The 21,783-nt window shown below is 37.2% G+C and overlaps 1 protein-coding gene and 1 long non-coding RNA gene across 2 annotated transcripts in view; one reads left to right on the top strand and one right to left on the bottom strand.

Moving 5' to 3' along the window:
• The window catches only part of LOC125170103 (uncharacterized), a 420,734-nt gene that overhangs the window by 148,127 nt on the left and 250,824 nt on the right, over nt 1-21,783 (bottom strand). Inside the window, exons 2-3 of the long non-coding RNA XR_007153892.1 lie at nt 10,171-10,327; nt 423-528 (exon numbers count right to left, since the gene is read on the bottom strand). This is a non-coding gene — a long non-coding RNA (uncharacterized LOC125170103). The remainder of the gene's footprint in view (nt 1-422; nt 529-10,170; nt 10,328-21,783) is intronic.
• CPNE8 (copine 8) overlaps nt 1-21,783 on the top strand; it is a 232,516-nt gene that overhangs the window by 153,463 nt on the left and 57,270 nt on the right. The window contains exons 12-13 of the mRNA XM_047866283.1: nt 92-145; nt 1,495-1,556. Coding sequence (XP_047722239.1) covers nt 92-145; nt 1,495-1,556 — 116 coding nt within the window. The remainder of the gene's footprint in view (nt 1-91; nt 146-1,494; nt 1,557-21,783) is intronic.

Genomic DNA, 21,783 nt, shown 5'->3' with positions numbered 1-21,783 from the left:
CAGTTTGAACTACACATTTTATATATATTTTGTATAAATCCTATGTATGTTATGTATAAATCCTAACACATTGTAATTATCTGCTTTCAAGGTGGTGAATCCCAAAAAGAAAGGAAAAAAGAAAAAATATACTAATTCGGGAACAGTAAGTCAAATTTTATGTTATTCACTAAAGAGCCAAATAAATGAATTTAAAAAAAAAGTGTAACATTTACAATGAATAGTACTAAAGACTAAACTCTTGAAATTTCCCAAAACCCAGACAGGGCCTGTCTTGGTAATGTATTATGGATTCTTATACCCTCGGGAATGGGAGTTTTTGTTTTTTGTTTGTGTTTTTTTCAATTTAACCTAGGATTTTAATATGAAGGTGTATAATAGAAAAATGAACTTGCCATGGGAATGGCTGTAATGGAGAATACCTTATAAAAAGTAGTGACCCAGCTTCCTGCAGGTTGTCCTCAGGATTCTGTGGCCTCTGTGGGAAGCTGAAGTTTTGTTATGAAATCTTCATTGAGTGGAATCACACTAGAGAGAATCAAGTAGGTGTGAAAAGGTGTGTTAGTAAGAATGACTATACTCTTTACAGGCTACACTTAACTATTAAGACTCATGGCACATGAAAGTACTTGCTTATAGTGTGTTAAGATTTGCACCTTGTAGAATGCAGGTCTAAACTGGGACAGGAAGGTGTCGATGAAAGTATCTTAAGATTGTGAAAAAATCTTGAAATCATCCTATTCCTTCTTTTTGGAGAATTCAAGTGTGCCTTTTTTCCCCCGTTGGAGTATTATTAACACAAAATGTTATCATTCCAAGTGATTGATGCAACAATTCTGACCATTATTCCATGCTCACCACAATAAGTGCAGTCACTGGATTTCACCATACAACCTTATTACAGTATTATTGACTATATTACCTCTGCTGTACTTTTCACGTCTGTGATATTTCTATTATAATACACTGAAGATTTTATCATCAGATTAAGTTTTCTTAGGAGAAGCAAAATCTAAGTTCTCTTCAAGTTTCCTTTTAAAGATGTATACTGCAAGACACTTAAAATATTAGCCCCATTACAGGAACATGGCAAAAGCACACCTTTCCTCTCATAAGGTTTAACTCACTGATTCTGATTTTTTAGTTTTAACTATGTTTCAACTCCTTTAATCTTTCCCATTTTATCTAAAATGGGAAGTAACACCGTGTCATTGTAAATAATTTTCATGCTATTCTTCAAAGGAACTAAACTGCTCATGGGAAGGAGTTAGTTAATTTTTTTGACCCTTTTCCTTCTGCTAAATTTTAAATATAAGAGCAGTCAGTCCTAATGGATTTTAATAAAGAATAATATCATTATTGATTTTCAAAATGTAATGTTCCTCTCTAATATGAAATATGAGTTCCTCTCTAATAGTTAGAATAAAGTCCATTTAGGTTTCAGTTAGTACCAGCAGGTAATTTCTGCCTTGTTTCTTCCCTTTTCTTTTTCAGGTAACCTTACTCTCTTTTTTGGTAGAAACAGAAGTTTCATTCCTTGACTATATTAAAGGAGGGTAAGTCATTCTCTGAAATTGTTTCATTGCTTAAACATTTCTTCCATTGTGTCTAGCAAGTTCTACCACTAGGTAACAGGCAACTGAAATGATCAACTTTAATATAGTCTGATGGCAGCCTTTTTGCACTTGTGTTACAGACTTCAGGAGATAAACACAAAGAGCTATTACTTTGGGGAAAAACTGTAACTTTCCTTTGACCAAGAGAAAAAGATTTCATTGTGTTAATAGTAGTTGCAGATAAAGCTATTATATGTACTTTCAGAGAGTATTTTCACTTGCCTAACATATGGCACTTTTTATTATTTTTGAGATAGAAAAAAAGCTTAAGGGCTTGTTGTAAGTGTATATTTGAGCTCCATAATATTAAAGAATGTATCTTGTCATAAAATCATAATGCAGAAATGAACGGTGAATAGTTACTTAGTTGCTCCCTACACTTCCAGGCAAGAATACATTTCAGAAAAAAAAAAATGTTCTTGCAACCTTTCTTGAAATGTTTCAGAGTCCAAACAGGGTCTGTGTTGGTAATATAGTATGGATTCTTATACCCTAGTGAATGGGGAGGGTTATTTTTTCCATTTTGTTCCTATTTTTAACCTAGTTGTCCCTGTTTTTTTAGGGACAAGCATCCCCAGAGATAGAATACAATCATTCATTACCATACCATCTAAAATGTCCACATATTATAATTTATTTGCTATTACTTACATTTACAACATACAAAAATGGTGAGAGGTAAATTTGAATGTGTTTAGTAACTTCATGACAAATAATAGCAGCCAGAGACAACACACTTGTAAACCTCTTCCTAATTATGATTTAGCAGTCTTTTTTTTCCTAACACCATTTCATGAATAGAATGCCATGAGGCGGAGGAAACGGATGAGGAGGCCAAAGGAACGAAGATAGTTGACCAAAAAACAGAGAACTTGACCTTTTTGCTCTTAGTTAAGCAAACAAACAAACAAAAACCAAAAACTATACTTGCTTAAGTGGAGAACCAATGCTATATATGGACATCTTGCAATGTGCCACCTGGCTGCACAGACTCAGAAGCTGTGGTGGTTGTTTCCATAAAGTTAAAGGAAAATGTACTAAAGTAGAAAAAAAATGTTTGCTGTTAAAACCTTCAAGAGTGAGCCTGTGAATAAGGAGAAAGGAGATGGACCTTTATTTAGCTTTACAAACCAGAAGGACAGCCAAACTCAACTGGTGTGCTTGTCCAAAAAGGATGAGAGGAGGTGGTGTTTTTAAAGCTTCAAACCACAATGAGGGAGAAATTTCAGTTGGTATCATTTGCTCAGTGATTGGTTGGCCTCTTTTGCTCAGTATTGTGGGTTGGGGGGAAGTTTTCTAGGTGTCTAAACCTCAAAATGATTATCCTGATTCTAGTAAGTGACTGTTCTGTGACCTCCAACTGGTGACAGTTGCAAGATGGACTCAGAGCTGTCAACTGTTCCTTCACCCCTTTTCCTCTTCATTTCCCCTTTTTGATCACTGGTGTATGAAACATCACCATGGTCAATTATAGTGGGGGAAACTCATTATGGTAGAGTTCCTTGTTGCCCAAGTGCTTATCTGCTTGGTTCTATCCAGTCCTTCATAGGGGGCATAGGGATATACATTGGAGCAGTATACACAGAAGCTTAAGTCATCATAATTAGCTTGGGAGTGGAAGAGGAGAAGAGAGGCACTTCTGGAAACAAACAAAACATATTTTATATAGCAACCAGATATTTAATCCAAACATTAATAGTCTCATTCAGTATTGTAGTCCAGGTTTAAAGATATTTCCTATTTTGTTAGGCAACCAACTAAAGAGATTGAATGTTGGTAGGTAGCTTTTAATTTGTTGGAGGTGGGTTTGTTGATGTTGTGAAGCCAAGAGCCCTGTGTGAATTTTTTTTTTTTTAAATTTCTAATTCCATGTTGAACAAAGTATTTACCCAGGAGTAACAAGAGATATTAGCAACAGCACAGACACCCCCTTGTTCTACCAACCAGTAGTTAAGTGCTATTTGATTGTATAGGACTACTGAAGCAAGAGAGTCCCAGGATCATTGTAAATTTAGTAGGGCTGAACCAGTTTCATGGGATAATTCCGATAGAACATTTGTGAGATTACATTGGGTGGGTTTGTGATAAGAAAATCCTCCCCAGGGGGCCAGCATGCCTATAGCCAAACCAAATCCAACAACTATTATACCTAAAGCCCTTTGGGTTCTATCAGGGGTAGGGTTATGGGTAGGGTAGACAGATTGGGTTATATGAATCCTAGAGTACAGTGTCCAGTGACCCAGGTATTGTTAATGCTTTTGAAGGCTAAGGCTTGGTTAGTTCTTCCATAAGGGTTTCCCATATAAGGGCAGATAATTAAGAGGGCTGCCACAGATAAAAATACACCCTTCAGAACCACACCAAGATTCAGTTGCTCATGTTTTATTGTTCAGAGTGGTGCTTTTGATAATGGGGAAGGAAAAATTGGCACAGAAGGAAGATAGGGGTCCTGCAACATAAGGTTAGTGGAGATCACCGTAAGGATAGAATTTGGGATTAGTTTAGTTATAGCAAAACCTCTTACACATATTCCACTGATGAGACTTTCTATATGTCATTCCCTGGGAAATCACTGGACCCAAGTATTGATAGTAAGTTTCATCATTTGTCTTTTGTTCTGCGATGACCTGGTGGAGGGGAGTAGCATTAGGGGACGTGGATAAAATATGGTTGTAGCTTGATAGATTATAGTGATCAGTGACTGCAAAAGTGAGATTTACATCTGTAGAAACCAGACTAGGTCCCAGATGGACATATCTTATTTAAGAAGTGAAATTGTGGACAGGAGTAATGTCAAAACAAGGAAAGGAGGTTAAAGCAAATGGGGTTAGGGTACCTTTGAGAGAGTGAGGGGGAACAATTATATTTGACTAGAGGTGTTGTGCATGATCTTAATGATCGTTATCTGTGGGACAATCTTCTTGAACCAAGGGGAATTAATAGAGAGTATTTTTGTATTTGGTTGGAGTGTTGTGTGGGTTATAATAACATACCCAACAATTTTTAGGGGGTATGTTTGGGACATGGGCTATGTTTGGGAAGGCTTAACAATGATATTAGTATTCCAATCACAGGGGTTCTCTCTTTGATAGAACATAGTAATACGGCTATTGTTAACTGGTTTTTCTTCTTGAATTTGTATAGGAGTTGAGAACAAAGGGTAGGGACTATAGGACTAAGTCTTATTAAAGCCTGAGGGTCATTAAGGAAGTCTCCATTTAAGAACTCAAACCACAGGAAGAGCTAAGGGTCATAAAACTTCAAGCCAGTCTTGGGAGGGGGCAATAGAACAGTGATGAAAATGAGACAAAAGGGGAAAAAATAAGAACTAAAGTAAAAGTAGAGTTCTGGGTTGGTGCTGGATCTTGGGTCTCAGTTATTTCATTGGATATTGTCTGTTTCAGTTCTGGGTCCTGGGATATCTTCTGAAAGGGGAGTGGCTCACCAGTTGTTTTCAGGATCTGGAGTCCTTTTTAAATGAGAAATGTGAATCCATGAGTTGGGCCCTGGTAGCTTTGTTGCACACGAGTTGGTTAGCAATACCTAATAAGGTCCTATTTTGGCGGTAAAGAATCTTTAAGTTGATGTCTCTTCAAGTATACTGGATCTCCAGGCTTAAGGTCATGAGTATTTTCTTCATCTCCCAGGAACATTCTGTAAAATGAATCTTTAACAAGTTTGGCCTTTTCTTATGTATTCTGCAGAAGTCCCTTACAGTACTGGAGAATTTCTCCTTGTAACAAAGTGGAGGGCAAGTGACCCTTGATTAGGTTCATAGGATGTCTAGTGATGATTTGGAATGGAGACAATTGAGCTTTTCCAGTATGGCTAGATTTTAGATAAAAGGACAAGAGGCAGGGTTTGGGACCAGGGTTTTTTTTTTTTTTCTCAAATGTTTATTTATTCTGAGAGAGAGAGAGAGAGAGAGAGAGAGAGAGAGAGAGAGAGAGAACAACTGGGGTTGGAGCAGAGAGAGAGGGAGACACAGAACCTGAAGCAGCTGTGAGCTGTCAGCACAGAGCCTGATGCAGGGCTCAAACCCAGGAACCGCGAGATCATGACCTGAGGTGAAGTCGGACACTCAACCACCTGAGCCTCCCAGATGTCCCTGGCCAATTGAGTTTTGATTATGCCATTAGTTTGTTCAATTAATCCTGAGGGTTGAGGATGGTAGATGCAATGAAAATGTTGAAAGATGGATTAGATTTTGCAGATCTTAAAAAACAAACAAACAAACAAAAAAACTGATTTTGCAGATCTCTTGGACAATTTGACCAGTAAAATGGGTTACTTGATCACTATGTAGCTGTCAAGAAATACCCCAATTGGGAATGATTTTTTTCTAATAGGTTTTTGGCCACTGCTTTAGCTGTTGCCTGCCTACAAAGAAATGCCTTGATCCAGTGAGAAAACTTACAGATCATTACCAGTACATATTTATATTTGGTAAATGGGAAAAGCTGGATGAAATCAATTTGCAAGATGTCAAATGGCCCACTGAGAATTGACCTAAAGCAGCATGATAGGGTTCTGCAGGATTGTGCAAGGGGAAAATTTTTGAAATATTTGTTGGGCAACAGTTGGAGATGGTTTCCGATACTGCTATTGTGCCCACTGGACAATTTTACTTGTGTCCTAATGTGCCATATCTTGGATAAATTTTTAAAGGAGCTCTTTGGGCTCTTTTTGGTAGTTCAGGTTTGTTATTTGGTCCCACCCAAAGGTTGTCTTGGAGAAGTTCTCATAGGAGCCTTGTTTCATCCATTTCTCCTTTACATCTTCAGTCATATTTTGTTGAGTTTGTTTTAAGTAATTTGGGTTAAGGGAATGAAGGTCATACAGATGGTTGTTTGCAAATCAGAAGTTTGAAGCACCACATTTTTGGCAGCCTGGTTAGCATGATTGCCCTTGGCTTCAGGGATATCAAGGTTGGAATGAGCTTGAATTTTTATAATAGCTAAGCCTAAAAGGGAAAGAGAATGGTGTCAAGGCAGTTTTCATATATAAGTTTTGTTTTTATGGATTGGCCAGAGGATGTTAGAAACTCTCACTGTTTCTGGAGCATACCAAAATCATGGGCAACCCCAAAAACATATCTGCTCCATAGACAGTGAGAGCTTTATTTATTGCCAATTGGCATACTCTTGTTAGAGCATGTAATTTAGCCTATTGGGCCTAATGAGCCTGGGGCAAGGAGCCTGCTTTGATCTTTTTTTCAGTGGATACTACAGAGTATCCTGCACTGTATTTTCCTTGATCATTTTTAATGTAAGATCCATCAATAAACCAAGTAAAGTGTGGATTTGGTAGGGGAGATTTATGAAGGTCTTATTGAGTAGTAAGTAATGAGTCAGTTACAAGGATGCAACTGAATTCAGTTTAATCTTTGAGGGGTAAGAGAAGTCAGGTAGCAGATTGAGAAGAGGACAAGAGTGTGGAATGACTGGAAAGGATAGATGGACTGGCGGATTGATGTTTGTGGTGGGAATGTAAGAGGTTTTTTTTTTTTCCATATGTTTATTTTTTTTTATTATTTATTTTGAGGGAGGGGTGGGAGGGGCAGAGGGAGAGGGAAAGAGAGAATGCTAAGCAGGCTCTGCTCTCAGCATGGACCTGACACAGGGCTTGATTTCATGACCACTAGATCATGACCTTAGTGGATATCAAGAGTAGAACACTTCACTGACTGAGCCACTCAGGTTCCCCTAAGAGAGTTTTAACTGTATGTGGGACTAATATCTATAGGGGAGAATTTAGTACGGTTGTTTTTTGTTTGTTTGTTTGTTTGTTTGTTTGTTTGGTGGCAGTAAGGAGTATTAAGGTGGCTGCTAGGGCATGGAGGCAGGGAGGTAATCCTTTGGCCAAAGGGCCTGATTAAAGTCTGTAATACCCTGTAAAGTCTGTGGGGCATTGTTGGCCTCCATACCTTTGGGTCAGGATTCCCAAGGTATTACCAGAAAGTTCATGGACAAAAAGGAAGGGCCCGTTGGTAATTAGCGTATCCTAGAGTTGGGGAAGAGATGAGCTGTTTTTTTAAAGGTATGAAGGCATCACAGGTCTCTTGAGGCCATGGGTTAGGGTCTAGAGGGTTGCAGTCAGGAGAGCATATGAGGGAATATTAGGAATCCAAAGGTGATAGGATCCAGTAAGACCCAGGAAACCTCATTTATTGTCTTTTAGTCTGGGGTTGAGGGAATCGCGTGATGGTAGTAATTCTGTCTGGTTTTATTTTTAGCCCAACCAGTGTTAAAAGGTGGACTAGGAATTTGGCAGAGACAGAGCAGAATTGTAATTTATCTGTAGATACTTTGTGTCCTTTGTTGGCTAATTGTTGGAGAAGATACTTCATGTCAATGAGAGAGGCCTTTAGGGTGGGGGGGGGACATAAAATTGTTTATATATTGTAATAGTACAGATTTCCCAGGGAAATCAAAATCTTTCAAGTCAGCATGGAGGATTTGAGAGAAATAGGGCTTTTGATATGTCCCTGGGGTAGGGCTGTGCAAGTGTATTGTTGATTGTTCCATGTAAAAGCAAAAGGATAATGACTTCGGGGGTCTATGAGGATGTTGAAAAGAGCACTGCATAGGTCAATAACAGAAAAAGTAGTTGTTTTAGTGGGTATATTAGAAAGGAGAGTGGAGAGGTCAGGAACAGTAGGGTGATGGGTTGTAGTGTTAACTGCCCTAAGGTCCTGAACAAAATGCCATCCTCTATTATGGGATTTTTAACTGAAAAAATGGGAGTATTGCAAGATTTCGTACTGGGCATGACCAATCCTTGGTTGATAAGGTCTTGAATAATATGAGTTATTCCTTTAATGGCCATAAGGCTTGACAAGTACTGCTTAATATTAGATAAGGGCTTTGGTGGATCAGTTTGAATGGTTATTGGGGAAGCTGAAGTTATGTGTCCTATATTGGTAGAGGAAGTTGCCCATAACTGATCAGGTACCTTTAGGAATGGGAGGGCAGTGGACTGACGGAAGAGTAGTTAGGTAGAATTAGGAATTCTGAAGATTGAGACGGCAGATCTAAAAATATTTCCTTTTTCCTTTTTGTGGCTGATTAGTCACCCCGATCATGGTAAATACTTTTCTACTCCAAGGAAGGGGATTGGAAAATAGAAAGGGATTGAAGACTGACTAAATTATTCCAGAGTCTATGAGAATGAAATGGTCTTCATTTTGAATCATTATAGGAATTTCTCCTGTGGTGTTTGCTAGGAGAAAGGGAAAAATCCCCTTTGTCCTCAGAGCATCCCTAATCTGATAAGAGAATTGTGTTTGAGATTTGTGGATTCTATTGGAGGAATCTTTTGTATTTCAGGCTTTCCTTGTTGAAATGTCTAGGTGTCTTGCAAAAGAAAAAGGGTTGTATCAGTTGAGCTGGATGTTTTAACTTGTGGCATGGATTTGGGGTTTGCTATTTGTAAAGCCATAAACTTCATCATTTGTTTTTGACAGCTCAAAAGTCTATTCACTCATCTTTCTTTTTCTCCTTTGACAGCTTTTGCCACTCTTTTAGCAGTGGTTGCAAGGGTAAAGGAGTTTGGTCTGCAAGTTGGCGTCATTTTATTTGACCAGAGTTGAGACTGAATCAAAGAGGCCCTCTGGAAACATTGAATTTAACAACTTGGTTGCTCTTTTATCCAATCTAGGGATTCCAGAATCAGACAAATTTTGTTTTGAATTATCAAAAAGCTCTGAAACAGGTTCTTCCTTTTTTTGAGTAGTTTTTTGTATTGCCTTCTAATTTGTTGAAAGTGGCCACATATAGGGAATCACTTTGATTAAATTTGCAGCTATTTTTTTTTTAACTTGCAGCTATTTTAGAAGGTTTTTCTAGGGTTTCATTATAAGGAAGTTTAAAATCCCATAGGGAATCTTCCCATCCAGATTTATCCATCCATTCTTGGGCCTGTGTAGGTCCAACAAGCATGCATACTAGTTGGTAAAGGTCAGGAGAACCTAGATTATAGGCACTGATAGTCAATGTTAGTTGTCAAGTAAACTGTTCTGAATTTTGGGGTGGGGGTAGGAAATTTTGAAAGATTTAGAAGTTCTGTTTTGGACCAGGGGGGTGAAAGAAAGTACCCAATTATCAGAACTAGGGCCAATAACTTCGACTTTGACTTTAAAGAAGCTATGATAAAATCATTGGTTCATTTAGAAGCTTCTGAGTACCAATTAAAATAGACCTCCTATTGATGTTGTGAAGTAGGATAGTTTTGCCTCTAGAGTTCTGCTCTTACATATACCAATTTAGGGACAGCAAAGGTGCCCCAACAAGGCCAGTGAAGTTTTAAACCATCTTCAGTAATTTGAACCCAGGTTGAGACAAATGTACAGCTCCCTGGGCTGTGGTTTTTATACATAAAACCAGCAGGGGGGCTAGATGACAGCAGATCAGCAAGAGCTCTTTCTGAGAGATTGGTACCCATTTTATATTGGAATAATCCCTGCGTGAATTGTTAGCAGTTCTGAAGTGAGGAAATTTCCTGAAAGAAAAGTCTCCTGACCTCTTCCAAGGTTGGAGATGTGAGAAGACTGTACCTTAATCACCTCCTGGGATTATAGAAGCCACAGGAAGAGAAGCAACAAGGGGCTTCCATGTATACTTTGGCAGGTCCAGAGGTTCATAGGAGGTACCTAGGAGGTTGCTTCACATCCCATCCTCATCACCCATTGTTAAAGAATTTCAGGAACGAACCTATGAGCAAGGAAAAAGGAGACGAATCTTTATTTAGGTTTGGAAAAGGACAACCCAACACAGTTGGTGTGCCTATCTGAAGAGATCAAGGGAAGGTGGTGTTTTTAGAGCTTAAAACTGCAGTGATGGAGAAATTTCAGATTGCTCAGTGATTAGTTGACCTCTTTTGTTCAATATTGTGGGACAGGTCAGGAAACTTTCTAGATATCTGAACCTCAAGATGTTTATCATGCATACAGGAAATAGCTGCTCTTCCAAGAACTCTACAATAGGCGGAAGTTGCAAGGTGGAGTCAGAGCTGTCAACCTCTCCCTGGCCCCTTTCTCCCTCATTGCCAACTCTCCTTAGTATTCCAATGTCTATGCATATTTTTATCTTTAGAAGATGGAAAATGGAAAGTTGAATTTGTCATAAAAAACAGATTCCTGTAGGGCCGCCTGAGTGGCTCAGTTGAGCGTCTGACTTTGGCTCAGATCATGATCTCATGGTTCATGAATGTGAGCCCCACATCAGGCTCGCTGCTGTCAGCACAGAGCCTGGAACCTGCTTCAGATTCCCTGTCCCCCTCTTTCTCTGGCCCTCCCCCCCGCCCTCTCTCTTAAGTAAAACATTAAAAATAGATCCCTGGGGCACCTGGGTGGCTCATTTGGTTGAGCATGCAACTTCAGCTCAGGTCATGAGCTAATAGTTCGTGGATTCAAAACCTGTGTCAGGCTCTGTGCTGATAACTCAGAGCCTGGAGCCTGCTTTGGATTTTGTGTCTCCTTCTCTCTTTGCCCCTCCCCGCTCTCTCTCTCTCTCAAAAATAAAATAAACATTAAAAAAATAGATTCCTGGGGTGCCTGGGCAGCTCAGTTGGTTGAGTGTCTGACTTCAGTTCAGGTCATAATCTCACAGTCTGTGAGTTCAAGCCCCACGGCGGGCTCTGTGCTGACAGCTTGGAGCCTGGAGCCTGCTTTGGATTCTTTGTCTCTCCTTCTCTCTGTCCCTCCCATGCTCATGCTCTGTCTCTCTCTGTCTCTCAATAATAAATAAATGTTATTAAAAAAATAGATTCCTGTCTAAGTAAACACCTTAGTAGCTATAAATAATAGTTGATAAAAAAAAAAGATGGTAAAACAATGGACATTCCTTAACATTCTCTTTATAAGATTTTTAAAAAAGTGCTTGCTATGTCTGGCTATAATTAGTGTGTTGAAATAATGATCAGAAGCTTTAAGTGTGAAAATTTCCTTTTGGTTTTTGTTTTGTTTTCTTTTACTTTGTGAGCATGTGAAATGTGTGTTTATATGAAAGAAACACCCTGTATGTTTTGTCAGCAGTGCCAATCTAGTAATAGTTTGATGTGAGTCTACTAGTAAAAGACATTTTCAAAATCTGTTACCATTAAATCTCTTTTATTGGTTGTGCATATTCTCCTTTTGAGGATCCTTAGGACTAATTACGCCAAATAGGTTTTCTACAGTATCTAGAGCAATGATGGTCTTCACTATATCATGTTATCATATTTTTCTGCTGCTTATAACCTCCAAGATTCTTTTTTGACTTACACACTTCCTACGTATAGGAAGTGTGTTCTGGAAGAAACACTAGTGACGTTTTTTTGCCAGGAGTCTATATATAAATGGAGTCCCAACCTATGAGGTACACTTTGTTCTAATCATATCTTCCTGTCTTCTAATTCTTCCTTTATTTTTTTTTAACGTTTATTTATTTTTGAAACAGAGAGAGACAGAGCATGAACGGGGGAGGGGCAGAGAGAGAGGGAGACACAGAATCAGAAGCAGGCTCCAGGCTCTGAGCCATCAGCCCAGAGCCCAACACGGGGCTCAAACTCACGGACCGTGAGATCGTGACCTGAGCTGAAGTCGGATGCTTAACCGACTGAGCCACCCAGGCGCCCCTAATTCTTCCTTTATAAGAATCCATTTTTGATTTACAAATAGGGCCAGGGAAAATAAAGGTTGAATTTCAATCTAACTGGACTTATATTACTTTATATATGAATATATTCAGAACATAAACAGAACATAAAAATGTTATTTACATATAATGTGTTATCTTCATACGTAGGTATATATATTAAATGTATTATCTTTTAAATATATTGCAATTACACACTTACCTATTATCATTATTTGTAATATGTATAATATAGAATTGTTAATAATATGCTGTTTCTTTTGATGATGAAATGCACATCAATAGACAAAATAATTATCGTATTCTGTCTTTATGTGTCTTTGCTCTTAAGGACTTGTTAAGCAATTGAGTAAAGAATTTAAATTCTGATTTTTATTAATGATACCATGAGGTGGTTTATCATGACACTCCTCATGACATATAATGGCAGACAAATAATTTCATATAGCCAAGTTTCAGTTTCCTACAGTTCACATGAGTCTCTATAGTTCTATAGTTTATCTGTGAAATGATGGCATTCAACTAGATTTTCCAGCTCTTTCATGGCCTTAATGATATTTATTTTCCAGTTCTCTGAAGTTATTGTTTATATTCTTACAGAAGACTTACTCTAACCTATCAACTTACTATACAATGTAATTTGTATATAATAATAGCTAGCATCTTCTGACTACTTATGTGTCAAGCCAGAGCTAAATGCCTCATGGGAATTAACTTTAGTCATCTTTCCATTGGTCTCTTTCCCCTGGTGCTCACCTACTTTCTCCTCTTTCTTTCATGAGTAATATTTTCATTGATAATTTTCTCTTTTTCCAAAAATCATTAAAAAGAAGCTCATTTACTTAACTTTTAGTCTGTATGTATGTAATATTTATGATCTAATTGATGTCAGTCAAAAATACAGTTTAATTTACATAGCCTAATGGAAAGTGATCACTTAGCATGCGGAATTTATGAAGATTTAAACTTCATTTAACTGTGAGTTATGGGGATTGATCAGAGTACTTACTTCATAGAATGCCTGATGGGTTCTGATTATAAGAAATGAAGGGTAAAGTTTCATGTTCCTAGCTTTCTTAAAGATTTCTGTTGGTATGAAAATAACAAATTATAGCAATTTGAGAGGAAAACACCAATATGAAAACCAAGGTAGAAGTATAGCTACAAATATCTAATCTAAATATTCAGTACATTATTTTTATTTTTATTGATAAATTTCTGTCAATTTTTTTTCCACTTGTTTAGACATTGAAACATTTTGGCTTTCTACCCTTGTTGTTAAGAAACTCAACCTCCAAGTAGATAAATGCACTGCAGTGAAGGGAAGTCATATAAAAAACAGACACATAACTACAAAAAATTTCTGAATAATAGTAACATGGAATATAATGAGCTGCATTCATTTTAAATTAGGAAAATTATAATTGACAATTATGTATAGTTTCAGTAAGTGGCTACTGACTTTTGTGAACATCAGTCAGAATTTCTTACAACTTAAAGTCTTAAAATTGTTAAATACTTTGGTTTTATTTCATATTCTTCATTATTTTTTTTCAAAAATGAAATACTTTTATTTTTTCTTATTTTATTAGTGTTTTATATTCAGGTTTGGGGGAAAGAAGTATTATGTCTCCCAAATTTTAGGCATAAAAATATTTGTGTTTTGCATTATAAACATAAAGTGTGAATAGTAAAAAGGAAAATTAGGTAAAATGAACATAATTTAGTATGAAGCTAGATCCTCTGTAATCATACCTTCTAGAGATGATCATAGTTAGATATTTGTGTGCACAATATTCTATAATGTATATTTTGTTCATTTAAATATATTGTGTATATGTATATATCCTTGTCAGTACTTACTTAATCTACTTTAAGTTTTCCATTATATGGATGTACATAATTTAGTCTAAAATTTTTCTGTGACTGGGGCGCCTGGTTGGCTCAGATGGTTAAGCCTCTGACTTTGACTCAGGTCATGATCTCACAGTCCATGAGGTCTAGCCCTGCTCTGGGCTTGGTGCTGACAGTTCAGAGCCCGGAGCCTGCTTAGGACTCTGTGTCTCCATCTCTCTCTGCCCCTCCCCACTGGCACTCTGTCTCTGTCTCAAAAATAAACGTTAATTTTTTTTTTTTAATTTTCATGATATACACTTCAGTTGCATCCGTTTTATTTTCTTGTTACAAACAAGGCTGCAATGTTAAAATCCTGGTGCAAACGTTTTATGTACGTTACTAAGCATATCTACAGGGACATTTCCTAGGAAGAATGTTGTTCAATGAAATGGAATGTATGTTTTACAGTTTGTTAGATAGTTCTAAATTGTGTTGCTGAAAGGGTACCAGTAATAATCATTTACACTCCGAACACTTTCATTTGTATGTGAAAGTTTACTCTATCCTTACCAAATAGTGCCACTCCTTTTTTATTTTTGATGAATTGATAATGTTATAAGTCATTGTCAATTTTTTTTTTTTTTTTTTTTTTTTAGAGAGAGAGAAAGAACAAGCAGGGGGAGGGGGCAGAGGGAGAGAGAGAGACAGAGAGAGAACCTGAAGCAGGCTCCACGCTCAGTGCAAAGCCCAATATGGTGCTTGATACCACAACCCTGGGATCGTGACCTGAGCTGAAATCAAGAGTCAGATGCTCAGCTGACTGAGCTGAGTCAGTTTTTATCCATGAAACCTCTGTTTATCTTGTGATGTCTTTTGTAAAAGCTCATGTCTTTGGAAACCCAAGTTTCAACACTCCCCCCCGCCCCCCATTTTTTTTTGTTGTTGTTGTTTTGCTTTTCCTCTGCTCCTTCTTCCACCAGTTCTACCTAAAAGATTTAGTATTTTCAACTGAAGACAGAAAGGTAGCCGAAAGCTACATCCTTTAACTGTGGTCAAGTCTTCAGCTGAACTTCCCCAGTATTCACATCTTAGTCTTTGATTGAACTCCTCTTCAGCACACATCTAATAAGACTCTTCTTAATTTAGCCATCTGTTCTTCCCTTTTATCCTGTGATTACACTGAAGAACAATGAAATAAGCTGGCACTTTAGGCTGCAATCAGCCAAGCAACCCAAAGTAGTATTTTGGAGGTCATATTAGTACATTTGAAGATTTGTGGAATTATCAAGGTTAGCTTTTTTGAAGAGCTGCTATGCCATCTTTCCAAGTAAGTATGATATTTCTGAAGTGATTGGAACAAAGTGTTCAATTCCACTTTGTTTTTATAATGAACTGTAGTAATTACTCACTTTTTTTTTTTTAATTTTTTTTTTCAACGTTTATTTATTTTGGGGACAGAGAAAGACAGAGCATGAATGGGGGAGGGGCAGAGAGAGGGAGACACAGAATCGGAAACAGGCTCCAGGCTCTGAGCCATCAGCCCAGAGCCTGACGCGGGGCTTGAACTCACAGACCGCGAGATCGTGACCTGGCTGAAGTCGGACGCTTAACCGACTGCGCCACCCAGGGGCCCCAATTACTCACTTTTAACTTGCAGGAACATGGCAATAGTTGTTACAGGTGTTTGTGGATTGTTTTATGGCTGACTTGGGTTAGCTTCATTGTTGCTAATTTGGGTGGCATCAGTTCAGGGGCCTATTCATCATATTTTTTCTAATCTAGGAGAAACTCTTGTTAATTTATGATTATGCTGAACTTTAGTTGACAAGTAAAGCTAGAGGTCTTCAAAAAAGTTAAAAAATCATCATATACAATATGAGTAACAGTTGGTACTCTGGCTGGCTCTGGGCTATCCAAAATAAAGTTAGTTGAGATTTTCCTGCATTTATTTTGTGCTCTGCATTAATTTTGTAATATATTCCCCTTGCATGTGTAGGAGCATGAGAAAAGCAAAAGATGGCAAACAGGTGACCGATGTGGAATAACAGCTTGTGATTAAACTCTTAGAAAGGAATTCTTGAATTTCCTTTTAAAATTTCGTCTCTCTTCTTGTGTCAGCTCACAAAAAATAATTCAATAGAAAATTATAAGAACATTATTTGTTTTTTCATGCATCTAAGTAGAAATTATGCAGAGTTAAGAATGAACACATTTAAATACTAAACAAAATTATTTTCATAGTCCTTTAATATTTTCCCATTCAAAGGAACATGATAGGCCTAATTTTTAGTATGGGTGTTCTACGTTTCCATTGCTTTAGTTGTTATTGATGTAGATATTTACATGAAAATATAACCCTGATTGTTGGTGAAGCCATACTTTCATTCACAATCTCAGTTCCTCAAATATTCTGTTTAGCTCTGATAGTCAGGTTTATGGATTCAGGCACACAGTGAGCATCTGAGACTGATGCATTCTAAATCAGCCAATATTTATGCAAATATTCTCTGAAATAAAAATCTGATTTTTAGAACTTGTTTTTGGTGAAACAGTCCTGTGCTTTTCCTGGAGCATGAGACATATTCTATGACTTGAGGTCATAGAGAGGTTTATTTTCTAAGTACAAGACTAACATCTATAAAGGAGGTCTCACTGTAGAGTAATAAAAACTGCCTCTTTTGGATTGTTGAATATGAGGTCATTTTTTTTAAATTATACTCTGTACATTTATCCCAGTAGTTATTTTATTGTTTACCTATTAAGAAATCATTTTAAATATTAAAAGTCTGATATAATTAGCAACTAAAGATATTTATTCAGGAATCTCTAATCTATGGCTTTGAATACCCAATAACTACTAATAAGAACAATGTGAGATTCATATAAAGTCACAACTGCTCTGAAATCTGAGATTCTGCTTTAGGGTAGCATTATCATTATTACAATTATTATCTGTGAAATGTGTTTATTGACTTCTACAGATCTGTAAAATACATATTTCTATATTTGCATTGGATCACACTATAACTATCTCAGGGTAGAATCATAAATATTAATTTAGTTTTGTCTGCCCTTCAGTCCTCTATGTGTCTGAAGTCTTCATGAAACTCTTCACTCCGCCAGTAACATGACCAAGAACAAATATCTATAAAGTTTTCCATATCTCTTTGACTGGCAGATGAAGGAGGGAAACAGATCACAAATTCTGCATCTGAGTCTAAAATTCATGTTCACATGAAATTCATGTCAACATTGAATCCTAGTCCATGCTTTATTAGACTATTAAATGTATTAGAAACTTGCAGGACTACAGACTGTCTTTTTCTTCCTCTGAAGAAAGCCCAAACTCTCAACCAACCTCCCATGAGCTACAAAAGTCCCTACCACTTATATGGAGTGCTCACTAGTTTTGTTGGGTGTCATTTTAATTTGTCTGTTTATATGATTTATCTTCTCAAGGAGATTGGCAATTTTAAAATATTTTTAATAGAGCTAAACACCAAGTAACCACTGAATAAATCCACATTAATGAGAAAGCTATTTTAAACCTGTCTTCTCTTTTTTCCCCTAAATCTCTTAGCATAATGAAACGTTATAAACAAATACGACTTTTAAACAAAGAGTGTGACAATTCAGTGACCTGTTATAAACCCCCGTGTCTGTGTCTCTCAGACTTTATCTTCTTTCCACAATGCATACCACAATCACCAAACAAAACAGATAAATCAGAGTTTCTGGAATAAGAAAAAATGCTTTTTATGTTGCCTCTGCCAGAAATTATCTCAACTTCACTCATATCTGGGTTTGTAGTGACTTCAAGGAAAGACAAGATCAAGATTAAAACCATGGACTGTTTGTTTTCCCTCAGATCTTAGCAGAAAGGGACCATGAGAGAGGGTAATAGGTAAAACACTAAGTGGGATAATTCTGGGAAGGAATTAAAATCATAAGTAAGTATTTGACAAAATGTCAGGTCAATTGCAAAGATATGGTTGCTGATAACTGAGGCAGTGCATAGTAGTGATCAAGAATTTAGGTTCTGGCATTAATTGCCTGGTTCAAATTCTAAATCTGTTTCTCGTTAGCATAACCTGTTTCCATTTATATGAAATAGGAATAAAAATAATAGTGCATATCTCATGCAGCGGCTGTGTGGATTCAGTAGCAGAGAGTTAACCCCAATAAATGCTAGCTACTATTTTTCTGAATAATTTGAACCTGTTTAAATTTCCAATGTGTCCTATCTCATTTGGTCTTCATAATATCACTGGTGGTAATTGTCCTGCTTATCAGAGTCATGGAGAGAAAAAGATATATTCAAATTTACAGAGTCAATAAAAGTAATTTTTTATAGTTCACTTCTCTTTGGAGGAATTGCCAAGACATTCCCTACATTCCAATTTCAACCCAAACTCTTGATCCTGATTCTAAAATTTGTCTGAAATTATAAATAAAAAGTTTATATTCTATTTTTAAAAAAGTAAGAAGTCTTTGAGGGGATAAAAAAGCTACCTACCATTATAAGCTAATTTTAAAGGCTAACGTGGGCTTTTGACACTGCTTATTTTAAGGGTGAGTTAAATATCAGTAAGTCCTCTTATCAACAAGTTCCATAAGGATTTCTTTTCCTTAAAAATACTTGAAGCAAGTTCAATGATGTTGTAAAATGTTTGCCTTACTTTTATAAAATTGGGAGCGTTATATTGGGTAGGTTGCCTCAGGGCGCACATCTTGCCAGAACATGAAATACTGTAAGTTTTTTTTTTTTCCTAACTAATCCAATTTCTTATTTGAAAACTGAATATCCCTGTCTAGGTTTTTTATAGTGTTTCTTGTTGTGGCACCCAAGTGTTTGATATTCATCAAATCAGTGGAGAGCTAAACCCTGCAACGCTGAATGGGGATAAATCTAATAAAAACAAAGCCATTCTGCCTTCTATAAATACATTCACATAGAATATTATCATCTATAAACTAAACTAACCTAAACTAAGATTTAGAAAATAAACTTCTTTGAATATTAAAACTCATAAACTTTGTTTTGGTTAATGCATGATTCTGATTTTTACATGTTTAAATGCATGCTTGAAAAGGCTAGAGATGTCCAGGTACATCTTTTAAGAGTGTGGTTTCATTGACAGCTTATGTTATTTTTCAAATGATTTTTTCAGAGGCATTTATTTCACAGTCCAAGGAAACGGCATGTATGTTTTGTCATGAGAACTAGCACTAAGTTAGCCCAAACATTGACAATGTTTTGTATCAGGCAGTTTCTTAGTTATATTTTATGATCAGAGTATGCACTTCTAGCCACACATTCTCTAACATAGTTCCTCTCTGGTGGGCAGTTGACCTGGTGGGCAGGTTGTGATAGAGTAGGAGAATTTTATCATTTACATTGTTTAGAATTGCTGATTTATGCTTATATTAAAATGTGGACCGAGTATTAGAAGATTAAATTATTGGTTTTAAATCATCTACAGACAATGCACTTCCTACTGTCTACACTGGTTGGGAGTTTATTACCTTATCCTTGATATACCAATGACCAACACTATGAGAAGAAGTAATGAAAAAGAAATATGTGTTAATGTTAAGAGAGAACTGTCTCTTGTGACCCAGCAGAGGAAAGGATTCATATGAACCAGGAGACGATGACATGGATTCTTCAGGAGATTTGTCCTCCAGCATGTAGAGTAATTGTTATAAGCAGGTACTTCAGGGTTTTATTTTTATTAGAGGACTTCTTCAATGTAGCTATTACCTGTTTATCATATGAGAAAGCTGGGGATCAGAGACTTGGTAATCTTGCAGAGGACTCACAACTAGCTAGCTAGTTGTGACTCTGGGTTTCAAGCTCCTCAATCTTTGAGTCAAAAGTTCATAGTCTTTCTACTAGGGTTCATTACCTCTTCAGCACCTACCTCACATGAAATGGGATGCTGTTGGATAGTGCTTGCATTTTTGTTTGTTTCTTTGGGGTGATGTTTTATTGTTTATTTTGATTAGGTCAATTGTAAGATATTTTCTAAACTAGCGATTTGAAAAAACTTTGGCCATCTTGTAATACCTTTCTTGATAAGAAGCTCTTTAACTGCAAGACTCTGTGAAGTTGTACTTCAGAACCCTCTTATTGTGTTAAAAAATACTGAACTCAATCTTCAAAGTCTAGAGAAAGCACAAAAGTTTGGTAATTGATGAAAATTGGATTTAGTAAGGATCAAGAATATTAGTGTAAATAGTTGAAGAACCACATTGTTTGTCCCATTGCTTTTCATTCTTACTTTTGACATTTTACTGATCCATCAGAAATCCAGACTGTTTGGAAGGATAGAAAAGAAAATAAGGCACGAGTCATAGCTTACAGTTACTTTATGCAAAGGGATTTTGTTGATACCCATCTGGGAGGTACCCAGATAACACCATTTTAAAAAAATCATTTATTTTTGAGAGAGAGAGTGTGTGTGTGGGGGGGGGAGGGTTGTTGAGAGAGTAGGGGACAGAGGATCAGAGGTGCAGTCTGCACTGACAGCACAGAGCCCGATGCGGGGCTTGAACTCATGAACTGTGAGATCATGACCTGAGCTGAAGTCAGAATCTTAACTGACTGAGCCCCCCCCCAGGCGCCCCCTAGGTAGCACATTTCTACTGTGCTGCAGTTTGGAGTTGGGCAGGTTGGGACCTTTGTAGCCGGTATAAAGGAAAGAAAATCTGACATGGGAGAGTCAGGTTCTGAGAAATAATCTGAATCTCTGGTAGGTCCAGAAATTTGATAAGCACTGTGAGCTCCAGTTTTCAAAGAAGTATGCTAACTCAGATCCGAAAAAGCTAGCATCAATAATGGTGATAAGGGGCACCTGGGTGGCTCAGTTCGTTGTGTCCAACTCTTGATCTCAGGTCATGATCTCATGGTTTGTGGATTCGAGCCCATGTCAGGCTCTGCACTGACAGTGGGAAGCCTGCTTGGGATCCTCTCTCTCTCTCTGTCTCTCTGCCCCTACCCCACTTGTGCTCTCTCTCTCTCTCTCTTTCAAAAATAAATAAATATACTTTAAAATTTTTAAAAAAATATAATGGTGATAATAAGCATCAACTACTTATTGAGTGCCTGCTAAAGGACAGGTGCTTGTCCTCAAAACAACAATCCAAGGAAGGTTTTATTATCCTTAATTTAGTATAAATGAGCTGCAGGGAGGTTAAATAGCTTTTGCAAGATCACATTGCAAGTACGTGAAAGTATTTATATTTGAATTTACATTTGTGTATCTCAAAGGTTGCCATCATTCTAGATCTCACTTGCTGAGGGCAGTTAATCCTTTGACTTGTTTATGGGCACGGGAAGCAGGGATTTTGAAGATGCAGCAAAATTTAGAATCAGGTAATGTTTTTGTTGTTGTAATTGTTAGGTAGTTGAACTACTTTTAAGAAAAAGGGAAAAGCTGATAAAGGAAAGGGTTTAGGCCATGGTGAGCTAGTGGTAAGAAGGGTTGGGCTGGATGATAGTGGTGCCTGAGGCAAGTGAACCAGAGATTCAGGCTAGATTCTAGAACCCAAGAGAGAAAGAGAGTACATGTCGGTTTATCAAGGCAGAAGCATAGTCTTGGTGCCAGCGTGGCGAGAATAAGAGGAATATTAGAGCTAAGTGGGCATCTCAATTTCATTTAAGCATTCTAAATTCCAACAGCAGGTGAATCAGA

The sequence above is a fragment of the Prionailurus viverrinus genome, chromosome B4, assembly GCF_022837055.1.
Source record: "Prionailurus viverrinus isolate Anna chromosome B4, UM_Priviv_1.0, whole genome shotgun sequence".
In the NCBI taxonomy this organism is placed as follows: Eukaryota; Metazoa; Chordata; class Mammalia; order Carnivora; family Felidae; genus Prionailurus; species Prionailurus viverrinus.
This window is presented reverse-complemented; position numbering and strand designations above follow the sequence as displayed.